The following is a 12899-nucleotide window of genomic DNA, read 5'->3' as shown; positions in this document are numbered from 1 at the left end:
GGCAGAGCCTGCTTTGCCCACATGACAAACAACCCCATGGCAGGCTGCTCTGGGTGCTCTTGCTTTTGACCTTCTTCCCTTTTCCCAGGGCTGGAAGCCTTTTATTTCTCAGGATTTGACACAAGGGACCCGTAGGAGAAACCTGTGACGACAGTACAGCGTCCCTAAGGATGCTGCGGGCTCCGCTGCCTCTCAAGGGCTTGGGCTGGACCGGCTGCGGTGATTTGGCTGTGCGAAGGATGTGCTCTCTCCTTCTCACTCCCGTTGCACAGGTACGCTCTGGGATAAAAAAAAAAAATTCCACTGGCAGACTCATTAGCTGGCAAAACCCCTTCAAGCACAGCAGCAGCATGGGCAGTTCCTTGTATTTCTCTTCTGCTTTCAGTAGCTGACATGCCCCAAATTTGTCTACTTTCTGAGTTGTTTATCTTATTAGTAAGATTTCAGGCTCCTACTTTCCTTGTGGTGAACAGTGAAATGTGGGGCCAGGTGTCTGCCCAGCCTGTATCCCATCTCTCACCATCGCCAGACATTAATGCTTAGGAAGCAAATGTGAAACAGCGAGTATAATTGTTCACACCCTGTAAGCAAATTCATTCCCACTAAATATTTCCTTTCCACATCTCCTTCCCTTGCGGGACAAACATTTTTTTCCCTGTTTACTTTAACATTCTCAAGATTAAGTAATTTCTGACAGACGTGCTGTCAGATCTACGTGTTATCTAGTTGCATCATGGTGTATTTATGACTGTATGCTCTTTTTTTTTTTTTTTGCAATTCTGACAGGTTCAGAATGAGCCCTGCAAGGTGGAAGCACATCTCAGCCCCTACACCCACTCCGTGAGGCATCACACGTTGCTGAGCCCACTCCATTCCTCCTGCACGACGAATACAAGCACAGGAGCTTCCCAGCTGCATCTCCTGCTGCTGCCGGCTCCACAGCTTGGAACAGGTTAGGTTCCCTCCTGAATTCTCTCGTTATTAATATCACAAACCAAGCTGTTCTGAGAGCAGTGTCCCATTAATCATTTTAGCTCTGCTGCAGTTTTCACCTCGCTTCCTCTTCCTGCGCCTGAGCCGCCTTCAATAACACTCGAGTGGGTGGGTAAGGCTCGGTTAAAATCAGCAGGTGCGCTAGGGGCAGGGCAGGACCCTGACCTGAGCAAGCTGGGGTGGAGCAAAGGTGGGACTAGGATACATCCACACAGCCACGGCTGCATTAGGACATGAAAAAAATGTGCTACACCGGCTGACGGTAGTAGGGATTTGAAAGGAGGAGAGCTAAACTTTGCCTCGAAACTTGCATTTTCCAGAGTGCTGACAACACTGGAGAGACACAGCAAAACTAAAGGTATCTCATAAAACACGAGGGCAGCTCAGCAGCTCGTGTGAGTCAGCATCGGTGCGGGCGGCAGGTCTGGTCAGAGCTTTCCGATGCCTACCTCGGCTCTGTTTGCCTTTGAGGGCACTGCTTCCTTCCGCTCTCTTCCTTCCTACGTTGAATCCTGCCGTGTGTTACAAGAAAAGGTCTCAACCACTCTGAGTAACTACCTCTGGGTTGCCTAACAGAGGGCTGAAAGATGCTTACAGGGCATCTTCCCAAAAATCTGCCGTGAATCCCATCCCATTGCCTGAATCCCTAGAGGGCATATTGCATCTTCCTAGGTGCTGGCTCTGAGAGACGCAGCAACGCAGCATCCCTGCAGCTAACCCAAACCTTCCATCCAGTGCCTTTTTCACCTTCCTGTCCTTTGCCAGCATCTTTTCCCCCATCGGGGTGGGGATTTTCCTTCACCTCTCTCCTTTTGCATTTTACAAAAGCCTTTCCCCGGGTCCTCGGCTACATCCAGCAGCATCCAGCCACCGAATGAGCTGCAAGCGCCACTGCGCAGGACCAGGCTCCACCTGGCTCGTCCTGAAGCCTCCCACAGCTGCACACCTTTGTACCTGCCATTTTACCGGCGCGCTTCAGCTTTCATCTGTAAGCAAACAAGGTTTTTCAGCGATTTCTGCTGAGTCAGAGAATGCCTCCGCGAGGGCTGCTGCTTCTCCACGTCGGAACGCGTTTCTGGGGAATAATTATTGAGAGTTAAAGCAGGGACGTTCGGCAGCCAAATTGCTTCATGTTCAGGCTCCTGGCCAGGAAGGCAGAGCCCAAAAGCTGCTCGTTGGCTCTGTGGGAAAATACCTCGCACCTGCGCCCATCACGGGCGTGCATCGCCCGTGGGCTAAGCTCACTCCTTACGCGGCAGCGCCCCGGCACCCGGCGCTGAAACGTGTGCTCACGGCTCGGCTGCTCCGACGAAGCCGGCTGCTTCACAAATCGGCCAGCTTGCACTTACGGAGCATCCCCATGCATGCCCTCTTCTCCGGGCCGTGCCCACCGAAGGATTTTCATCTCTCTCCGCATCGTATCTGGGGACGTGCTGCGTGGCAGAAAGCCGGTCCCTGCGAAGCTCCGGTTCTGCAAGGACGATGATGGAAGCACACTGCTAGTAACTTTTCCCCCCCTAAATTTTGAGGCATATTTTAAGGTTGTGAAACATATTGACTGTGAAATAGAGATAAGAACAGGAGTAGACACAAACAGCGTAGGCGTTACTCCCAGTTTCTTGCAACTCCCACTCTGTCACAAAAATAGTACAGCTAGCGGCATGCTGCTCTGTGCCGTCCTTCAGGGACCAAACGACGGTGGGACCATGTGCCTGGACATCGGTGGCTGAACCAGAAGTAGAGCTGGCACGTAAGGCGCGTGCAGAGGTGCCGAATGCTTCACATTCCTTAAAAATCAGTGGAGAGAGAGGTTCTGTCTTTAAAAAGATTAAATTAAGTAATTTAAAATGGTATAGAAATATATAAAAAATACTAATAACATTCCAAACTGCTGCAAAAACACGTCGCACTGAGCTGAGCGTTTCCCATCAAGGAAAGGGGCAACGGGAAGATGCAGCGGGGTATCACTGCATCCACTCAAGTTTCTGTTCACACTGCACACGACGCACCCGGTCTTTAGACCACACCTGCGCCGTAATTCCTACGTGCCCTCGATTCTTTTGCAACTCTAAACCTGAGCAAAATAACTTAATTAGGCACAGACCAGTTGCAGAAATCAGATAAGACTGGCTGCCAGGCAGCCGCTTCCAGGAGATGCGTCTCCTGACGGATGAGGACGTTGCGCAACGCGGGGAGAGCATCACCCAACCGTGGGCTGGCGGCGAGGAGAGCACTTGAGATAAGACGCGAGGGTGTCAGCTCGGCAGAGGAGAAGCTTGTGGACGGTGACGGTGGTGGCTTTCCAACGCAGAAGACTGGTGCCGGAGACCCGCACGGCAGGATCAGGTGAGTACCCACCGATGCTTCTCCTAAGGGATCCAGGGATACAGGAGCAAGTCACCACCCTGCACTGAAACCTGCTCCGAACAGACCTCCTCTGCCTCATTTCTTGTCTTTTTGCTCCAAAACAGAGAGGGAGGTTTCTAATCAGCCTCTCAGCAGATCGCTAAGGCAGGGACAGCGCTAACGACCAAGGTTTTTGGCTCCTTTCTAGCCCAGGTGGTATTTAGGGCAGGGATTGCTGCTTTCACGGCAATTAGCGTGAGTAACATCTCTGCACAAATGTTGGAGAGGTTTCGGAGAGGCTGAAGCAGCTCTTCAGACCTTGATTTGGGGGAGCCACAGGATACGGCAGCAGCACCTCGCCATAAATAGTTGTATTTATTTACAATGGTCATTAATCAAATGTGCTTGCTCACCCCATGCAATAATTGAGTTTAATGGGAAATGGGGCTGAAAACAAAAAGTGGGTTAATTCGGAGGAGAAATGGGCAGAGGAATGGGCTTTAGGTTTGGATATGAAGTTAAAAAGAGGGGAGAAATCTGTATTTTCCACCAGTTGAGGGTTTTTTCCTGCTGTACTGGGAATTTGGGACCCCTTCAGCACACGGTGCTGCTCCCAGCCGGGGCGGGGGTGGCCCTGCATTTTGGGGTGGGATTTTGCAGTGGGGGCACAAGGGCTCACAGGGAGCTCCGTCTGCCAAGGGGTGAAAGACTGCACCTACAGGCAAGAGCATCCATGGCGGCCGACCCCTCCCTCTGCTCACCCGCAGCCACCGGCATGGACGACGACGACGACACCGTAACCGCCGAGGTCTGCAAGGAGGCTGATGTTGGGGATGGAGAGTGAGTACCCAGGAGCGGGGAAGCCGAGGCCTGGCCTGCAGGCAGCAGGGGTGGCGTCACCATGGCAACACCCGCCATGTTGGCGGTCGAAGGAGCGGCATCGTTGGCTGCGAGGCACCACGCCTTGGCTCCCCCGGGCACCCACCTCTCCACCTCTCCCGCAGGCTGTTGGAGGTGATGGTGGCCGGTTACCCGGTGCTGCTGGTGAGGAACAGGAAGGATTTCAGCGCCCTGGGCAGCAAGTGTCCCCACTACGGTGCCCCGCTCAGCAATGGTAACCCTGGCGCTGGGCAGGGAGGAGAAGCCACGTCAAGGAGGTCAGCTCTCACCGCTCAGTTGTGGGGGGCTTTTCCGTTGCAGGATTCTTGAAAAGGGAGAGGCTGCGCTGCCCCTGGCATGGCGCCTGCTTTAACATCAAAACTGGAGACATCGAGGAATACCCTTCTCTGGACTGTCTTCCCTGCTTTAAGGTGACTTGTGTCTCTTCCACCTCGCAGCTTAGGCCACGTCCTCCACACCACTCGCATTTGTTCATTCCCACAAGCTCCGTATTCCCAACGCTGACTGAAAGGACCCTGCTCCATGGTTCAGGTCACACAGAGCTACAACACATGGGATAATTTATTGGGATTGTGTAACTCCCTGTCCTAGAGCTCCTTCCAATCAAAGGTGATGCCATAGGTCCTGGTATCCCTCACAGCCAGCACAGTCCTTTTGGAAAGAAAAAAGGATTTACACCTTTTCCTGAGTGCCCTTGGGATGACGAGAAAAGCTCATGAGCTCCTCAGCATCATTTGACATCCAAGATCCCTACTCTCAGAGTATTAGAGACAGGTGGCCCACTGGACCAGACCCTCCCAGGAAAGCTCCTACCACCACCTCATGAATGCAGCACTTAAATGCGCTCTCCTTTCACCCCTTCAGGTGACAGTGAAAGACGGAAAGGTGTTTGTTACAGCCAAAAAGAAGGTACTGACCTTACCTGCTGTCACTAAGCACAAGCAGCACCTTGGGCTAGGTGTGATTTCAGCATTTCTCATTTCCTTTCTTCTAGGATCTTGAAAACAGCCTGAGAGTGAAGGACACAAGCAAGCGATGCCTTCTCAACCGGGACACGGTGCTGCTTCTGGGGGGAGGTCAGTGAACTGGCCCGTACTGTGCCCTCCCCACATATGCTGTGAGCTGCCAGTCTCTTCTCCAGGGAGGACTTGCTGCCTTCCTCCTACTCCATATGGACGTGCAAGAGGGCTGAGATGAGCATCTCTTGTAGGTGTGGCTGCCCTGGTGTGTGCAGAGACACTTCGCCAAGAAGGTTTTACTGGCAGGATCATCATGGCCACCAAAGAGAAACATCTTCCATATGACAAGTCCAAACTGAGCAAGGTTCGTGTGTCAGAAGGGCAGGACTGTGCCTGGGTGCCACGTGTGAATCAGGGACGTGGCCCACACTCAGGACCAGACTGAGCAATCGAGTGAGCCGTTCTGGCAAAGCAGGGGTGCTGAGGCACCCACAAAGAAAAGGGGTATAATTTCCAGCTAACCACTCACTTCTTCCTCCCAGAAAGTCTTTGATCAGAGCCCAAAATAAGCTAATAGTTTTATCCTCTTTCACTGAGTTCTTCCCACTAGAGTTTGAGTCGCTGGGTTTTCCTAAGGGGTGGAAAGAAGATGATGGGGATGGGGCAGTGTGGGGAGCTCTGATTTACTTACGCAAAGGTTCTTCCCAGTAAACGCCGCACGAGTATTGCTGTCTGTAAGAAGTGCTTTATTTCATATTTCTGTTTTGTTTCCAGGAAATGAACTTGAAAGCTGAGGACGTGTATCTGAGGAAACCCGAATTCCTCGATGCTCGCTGCATAGAGCTCTGGACAGAGAAAGAGGTACAAGAGCAGCTGACGTGGTCCTCAGTGGGTGTTCCTGTCCCTGGCACGGGGAGGGGATGCCCACACCTGCAGGCGTAGTGCTGTATTTATAGAACTCAGGGCTCTGCCAAAGTACGTGCATTATCTTCTGGGACAGCGCTCCAAGGCCAGTGCTAGGAATGGTGTGCATGCCTTAGGGGTAACACTGATCTGTGCTACCCACAGACAGATGTGTCCATCGCATGCGAAGAGGGTGACCCTTGAAAGTAGTCTTCTGCACGTCCCTGAGAGGAACCTAGCTTTGGTGCAGTCATACTTAGTGCTCCTAAAGCCTAAGACCTGTAGAAAGTGAGAGGACCCCAGTGTTCCTCATCTCACCTGTGTCCAGAAGTAGGGCATGTGGTCACAGGCAAACAGAACGGCTTGATGTGGCAGGACCACCAGTGGACCGGAGTTACCTCTCTGATCTTCGCCTCCTTTCTCCTGCAGGCAGTGTCGGTGGATTTCCAGAAGCAGAAGGTCCGCTTTATGGATGGGTCCTCGCAGAAGTACCATCAGTTGCTCATTGCAACAGGCAGCCAGTGAGTGCACAAAGCATTTGCCACACGTAAAATTTCAGACAGGACAAGATGGGTCAACACTGGAGCATGGAGGTCTTCTAGAGGCGTGTGAGAGGGAGGCGGTAGGAGATGAGCTAGAAAGACAGGATGGGATGACACAGCCAGGAGATTGCATGGGTTTGTGCTCCCTCCCTGCCCCTTCTGTTTCGTTTCTGCTCATGACACGTATCGGGATTCTGTCTCTTTCAGCTCCAGCTTCCTCAAAGTCCCAGGCGCGGACTTGCAGAACGTATGCATTCTCCAAACCCCAGAAGACTCTAGCAAGATCTTACAGCTGGCAACTGGGAAGAATCTGGTGATCGTAGGAGCTTCATTCGTAGGTACCAGGCTGGAGTGGGTGTCGAGTCGTCTGTGACAGCCTTGAAACCCACTTCTGCTGCATGTGCAGACCAACCAAGGGCCCTCAGGGAAGGGAAGTTCATTCACTGCCTGGCTTGGTTCCTCCCCGGAGACCTATAGCTGGTGGGGGTATGCGTTACACAGCACGCAGTCAACCTCTCCTCTGACCGATAGCCAGAAGCTCAGAGAGCTATCAACTGTTTTTGGATATGGACAGGGAGAGGGAAATGTGCCTTATGAAAAGGTCACCATCCTTCAGAGGAGCTGGGCTCCCTGGAAGCATTGGGAAAGCGAGGGAGTAAGGCACGGGAAGGGAGCTATTTCGTACACAGCTAAGAGCTGTTCTTTGCGTTTCCTAATGTCCAGGTCCGTAGTGCATGAGGAGAACAGGGGGGGCTAAATACCTCAGCCCAGAAAAGCACAGCAGAGCAGTTAAGCACTGGCACTACATTGGATTTGTTCTCCTCACCTGGAAGGGGAAAAGGTTTCCAAGGAGGAGTGTGCAGGTTTGTGCTTGCAGCGGGCTTACCTTGGGCACGCCTTTCCCTTGCAGGAATGGAGATAGCTGCCTTCCTCTCAGACAAGGCTGCTGCCATCTCGGTGGTGGAAAAAGAGGAGTTCCCTTTCCAGCACGCGCTGGGTCCGCAGGTCGGAGGCGTCGCCATGAAGGTGAGGAAAACCTGGTGCTAACTTCTAGGACGGAGGCCATGTGCTATTCAAGCAGCCCTGTGATCTGCAAGAGCCCAGGAAACCCAGCCGCTGTGCTGAGTCACAACCCCGCGTGCCCAGCCACCTTTCTCACGTACAGCTCCCTGACGGCGCTGTGCGCGCACGGCTGGTCCCAGCCTCCCTCGCACACGCACCACGCTCCCCGCCTCAGCTCCATCCCCAAGCCCTGCTTCATCCTAGACCCACCTCACGCACGGGTCCTGACCAGGATGGCAGAGCAAAGCCATGCTTCCAGGCACCCTGCACCAGCCAGGGACACAAATGCAATCTCTCTGCAGCAGCTAAGCTGCCTGCCCGGGTTCTGCCTGGGTACGGCTGTTTTTACAGCAGTACAGCCTGGAATTTCCTAGTGAATGCTCAAATCAGCTTCTTCTTCCTTCTCAGATGCTGCAAAATAAAGGGGTGAAGTTTTATATGAAAACAGAACTCCGTGAGCTGAAAGGAAAGGATGGAAAGGTCTGTCATGCCATTGTGATCTCTGAACTGCTAATTTGAGGGGAAAAAAAACCCAAACTGAGGTATAACCCAGTGCCTACACCTGTGGGCTTTCCTCTCCCACATCCAGACATTTCTTTTCATTGCGCACAGCTCTGGGCTCACGGGGCTCCAGTATGGGTCCGTGTCTCAGGGACGGCAGTGCGATTTTTCTCTTCCATTCCTGGCAACACACAGTAGTTGGACAAGGTGATCTGAACCTGGGGAAGAAAAAAAGACAGCAAAGAATGAGACAGCAGGGAAGCTGCAGGAATTAGGACAGAGTTTTTAACCCTTTGTTAACGATTCTTGCTTCCTTCCTAGGTGACAGAGGCTGTTCTTTCCAGCGGAGAGACACTACCTGCAGATGTGGTAGTGGTGGGAATAGGTAAGAGACCCCGGTTGGGAGAGGGGGCACGGGGAGGCTTTGGGCATGGGGAGAACAGCCAGCAAGCCCAGAGCATCCCAGTGCATTCCCAGGACACCATTCCCTGCAGCCTCTGTTATCAACCAACCCTCCCTCTTGGCCACAAACACCTGGAGAAAACCAGCAGCCCACCAGCAAGTAGGAAAGGAGCTACTTACGCTCTCAGGGTGGCTTTGGCATGCTTGCTGAGCTCCGTAAGTCGCTGCTGTGTCACCAGAGCATGCCTTGCTCTGGGCCCTGGTTTTATCGCCCCTGGCTTAGCTCAACTCCAGCCCGAGCACTGGTCACGGCTGCGAGCTGCTCTGCTCCAAGCAGGCTGAACAGGCACCACGGGGACGTGCTGGCCGTAGGGCCGAGGCCAAGATTCCTCCCTGCCTTTGTAGAGCTTTGCTGCATTTAGAATCATAGACTGGTTTGTGTTGGAAGGGGACCTTCAAAGGTCATGCTGTCCAACCCCCCTGCAAGAAGCAGGGTCATCTTCGATTAGATCGGGTTGCCCAGAGCCTCATCCAGCCTGGCCTTGAATGTTTCCAGGGATGGGGTATCCACCGCCTCTCTGGGCGACCTGGGCCAGTGTTCTACCACCCTCAAAAGTGACACTTGGTGCTGGTTCCACTGGGGCTCGAACCCAGGACCTTCTGCGTGTAAAGCAGACGTGATAACCACTACACTATGGAACCATGACAATTTGTCTTTGCTCCTCTCTATGCAGGGGTGTTCCCCAACTCAGCGTTTCTGAAGGGCACCTCCATCGCCAGAGACGACAGCGGTGCCGTACTGGTGGATCTGGTAAGTGCCAGCTGAGTATCCCTGGCCCACACCCAGCCCCGTCCCTCTCACTGTTGTGCTAATTGCTTTTTGTCCTGTTAGCACATGCGAACCAACATCCCAAATGTCTTTGCTGCGGGGGACGTGGTCTCCTTTCCTGTAGCGCTGCTCAACGGGGACCGGTCCAGCATCCATCACCAACAGGTCGCCGAGGCCCACGGTGAGACAGCGCAGCCGCTTCTCTTTCCAGCTCCCCTCGGAGATGGGCATCGAGGGAACGGGGCAGAAGGGGCAGCGGGATAACAACAAGCACTCCTTTGAGGACCTGCAAGAAAAAATATTTCCTCTGCTGGTTCATCACAGGTCACATTGCTGCCTTAAACATGCTGAGGAAAGAGAAGAACTTGCACACTGTCCCCTTCTTCTGGACCACGATGCTCGGGAAAAGCATCCGCTACGCAGGTAGGAGGGGGCAGGAGATGGGAACAGCCAAACTGCTTCCTAAGCCCATCTGCTCCTCCACCAGCTGGGTCTGGGGCTTGTGAACACACAGCGGTTGTAGAGTTTACCTGAAGCAGCTGAAGTTTTGGACTGGCTGCTGTGGTGGGTTTGTGCACCCTGCTTCTGAGCGCTGGGCCTGCAGGTTACCCAGACCTCACGTTCTTTGATGATGTCCAGTGGCTTAGGGATCACAAAAGAGGAAGAACTCCCCTCTCCAAGCCAAGGAGAGGCTCGGGGTCACAACGCAGTCCTGTGCCTCTGGGTCAGTTCTGCTTGTCCAGAGCCTCCACGCCTGCTCCCCATTCCTGTCCCAGCCCCGGTGTGCCCCCCCACCCCTACCTGCGACGGCACTGAGGTGGGATGGGCGGCAGCTGCTGTGCCGGGGCTCCCCGAGCACGCCGTGACGCTCTCTCACAGGCTGCGGGAAGGGATACACGGACACCGTTGTGAAGGGCAGCCTGGAGCAACAGAAGTTCCTGATCTTTTACATCAGGTGAGTGAATCCGTGGCCGGTCTGTGCCCTGACACGGCAGCGCCCTGGGAAGAGGGCACGGTTCTCTCCCTTACGGCCCGCAGAGCTCCCGCAGAGGCTCCACTTCACCTCCCACGGCTGCGCACCGCAGGCAGCTGCTGGCCCTTGAACCAGCAGCAAGATGGTTTCAGAGCAAACCAAAGCAGGGCGGGGAAGGAGAAGAGGAAAAGCTGTGATGAAGACACCAGCCGGGCAGGGAGCCCGGGACACATCTCCTCTCCCTCTGCCCCACTGCTCCCAGGCTGGGTGCCCCGCTCCCAGCAGCGCCAGGCGACCTGCTGCGAGTCCCCGTGCGCCCTGCCGTAGCAGCCACCCTGCCCTGAGCCCTCCAAAACACAGCTGGCCTCTGGCCAGGGTGTCACCGGGATGCTGCCGCGCTGTTACATCCAGTGAGATCCGCATTCTTCCGCTTTCCCTTTCAGGGATGGCTTCGTGACTGCAGCTGCCAGCCTGAACTGTGACCCCATGGTGTCTCTGATTGCAGAAGTTTTACACTCAGGGAAACAAATCTCTAAAGAAGAAGCAGAGTAAGTGACACCCCGAACGAGCTGCTGGGTGGCTCACTGTCTGTTCCCCGGGCCAGCAGAGCCCACCGAGAGACACGAAGTCGAGATGAGCTACTGCAAATCCCCAACGTACCTCTCGGTTGCAGGGCCTCTGACATCCCCAACATTCCCGCGCTGGCAGAAACCTAAGCTCGGTCCGTGTCCTGCCGTGAGGGAGACAGAGTCAACCGAGCGTTAACGGCCCCACATCGTCCCGTCCTGGCACAAGGAAATAAAAGCATGAGCAGAGCTGAACCCGGCGCCTGCATTTTGTGTTTGCAGCCAGCCCTCGGCCGCCCGCTTGCGTGCTGGGGCAAAGCACGGGGATCTGCTGGGCTGGAAAAGAGGAGGGTGCCCGCGCCCTGGGGCTCAGCTGAGGCACTGAGCAGGCAGAAGGAGCCATGCAGTCACAGATCCTCCAACCCCTCCTGCTCCTCTCGCCGGCTGTTGGCAGGGAGCTTTCATTCAACACGCCGGTCACGCTGACCTTCTGCTTTGCAAAAGCACGTTTTCCCAGCAAGGGGAGCTGTGACTGAGGCAAGCTGCTCTTCCAGCTGCAAACTAGACAGCCTGCGTGCAGGAACTCGCCTGAAAATACCCTGCCCCTAAGGACAGAGGGCTGCCACCCCACCTCCGCGCCAGCGGCACCCGCTGGCATTGCCACCGCCGCCTTGAATATTGCATTAGCTGCCGCAGCGAGCGCTTCCCACCCCCTGACAGCCCCCGGCGGAGAAATCCCGGCCCAGGCCGGTGTCCCCTCTCCTGCTGCATCCCTGCACGCGGGATACTTTGAGGAGGCAGCCGGCCGCTGCAGGAAACACAGCCTCGATGCTAGAGGAAAGAGTTAGGAGATTTTTTTTTTTTTTGTAAAATTTTTTTTTGCAAAGCAACAGTGAGCAAGGCTGCGCTTTCTACAGGAAACACTGCACTTACTCACCGGTCACATGGGGCTTCGCAGGAGGAAGGGTAAACCCTGAGAGCCGGGCAAGTTCCCGCAGGGACACTTCGTCAGCCTAAACCCCTTCTGCTTGTACATCGACGGCGGGTTGGCCAGAGCCCGAGCCCGTTTGCTCAGCGGGTGAGGTACTGCAATGCTGATTTTTGTGTTAAACTTGCACCCTGGCACCTTCTCACCCAGGAATTTGACCTGCAATACGGCGTTTTGCATTTCCTGACCCCAAGGGCTTGGTGCTGCTGCTCAGGGTGACTCGCTGCCCCGAAATATCCACATCTTACCAGGAAAAGAGCCAGTCAGTCCTTTGCGGTGATGGGAGGAAGCAGCAAATCTCAGCATTACCCGTACGCCGAGTCACACAAGGGTGGAGATGCCGGTGGCCAGAGCTCACGGCTCCCCCCGTATCAAACATCTACGGCACTGCACTGCCGTGATGGGAGGGGAGCACGGCATGGGAGCTGCTCCTCCTTGCCCTTGGGCATCCTCCACGCACCCGCCCACCGGTTTTTGCCCCCTCAGTGCACTCCAGGACTCATCAAGCACCGAGCAGGTGCCAGTTATTCCGTATGGACTTGCAGCAGGGCAGCTGGGGCGGAAAAGCCCGGCTTTGCCTCAAGCCAGAAGTGTTCATCCAGGGTCCTTTCTGCTCCGTGAGCGATCCAAGGGGGATCGCAGCTCCACTTCTGCCACTTAATGGACATCAGGCCACTTTCTGAATATTGCCAGATGCCAAAATTTGGTAGCAGCCCTGCCTTGGGCGGCTGGAGCCTGGACAGGCAGATTTAGTTGAGATTGTGCAGACTTATTTCAGCCTGGGGACGTTCCTCCTTGCCCACTCTCGGAGCTGGGACAAGCCGTGCTCTTCCCGGCACACTCCTCTGCTTCCCAGCCACCAAGGCTGCCTGGGAGGTGGTGGTCCCAGCAGCCCTGTGGGAGAGGCAGCACCAGGAGTGCAGAGGCCCCCTGGA

The 12899-nt window shown here is 54.8% G+C and overlaps 1 protein-coding gene and 1 non-coding gene across 4 annotated transcripts; one reads left to right on the top strand and one right to left on the bottom strand.

Moving 5' to 3' along the window:
* The first annotated feature begins 2353 nt into the window (after nucleotides 1–2353).
* On the top strand, nucleotides 2354–11462 carry LOC104487706 (apoptosis-inducing factor 3-like). Of its 3 annotated transcripts, XM_086763062.1 has the most exons (20): nucleotides 2354–2373; nucleotides 3169–3329; nucleotides 4107–4179; nucleotides 4344–4453; nucleotides 4540–4649; nucleotides 5104–5148; nucleotides 5234–5315; nucleotides 5450–5562; nucleotides 5973–6059; nucleotides 6531–6622; nucleotides 6851–6981; nucleotides 7554–7669; nucleotides 8114–8185; nucleotides 8528–8591; nucleotides 9343–9419; nucleotides 9501–9618; nucleotides 9762–9860; nucleotides 10317–10392; nucleotides 10854–10958; nucleotides 11084–11216. In XM_086763062.1, the coding sequence occupies exons 1-20, from the start codon at nucleotides 2354–2356 to the stop codon at nucleotides 11124–11126; spliced, it is 1794 nt and encodes a 597-aa protein (XP_086619188.1). In that variant the 3' UTR covers nucleotides 11127–11216. The 3 variants fall into 3 exon arrangements, with proteins under 3 accessions (XP_086619188.1, XP_086619189.1, XP_010129053.2); XM_086763063.1 differs by lacking the exons at nucleotides 2354–2373; nucleotides 3169–3329 and having other exon boundaries at nucleotides 4073–4179; XM_010130751.2 differs by lacking the exons at nucleotides 2354–2373; nucleotides 3169–3329; nucleotides 11084–11216 and adding an exon at nucleotides 11297–11462 and having other exon boundaries at nucleotides 4085–4179.
* TRNAV-UAC (transfer RNA valine (anticodon UAC)) lies at nucleotides 9238–9310 on the bottom strand. Its single transcript has one exon. It is a non-coding gene; the product is annotated as a tRNA-Val (tRNA).
* Nucleotides 11463–12899: the final 1437 nt, after the last annotated feature.

This window comes from Chlamydotis macqueenii, chromosome 19 (assembly GCF_036417535.1).
Source record: "Chlamydotis macqueenii isolate bChlMac1 chromosome 19, bChlMac1.mat, whole genome shotgun sequence".
Taxonomy (NCBI): domain Eukaryota; kingdom Metazoa; phylum Chordata; class Aves; order Otidiformes; family Otididae; genus Chlamydotis; species Chlamydotis macqueenii.
Note: the sequence above shows the minus strand (reverse complement) of the source record. Positions and strands in the feature narration are given on the sequence as shown.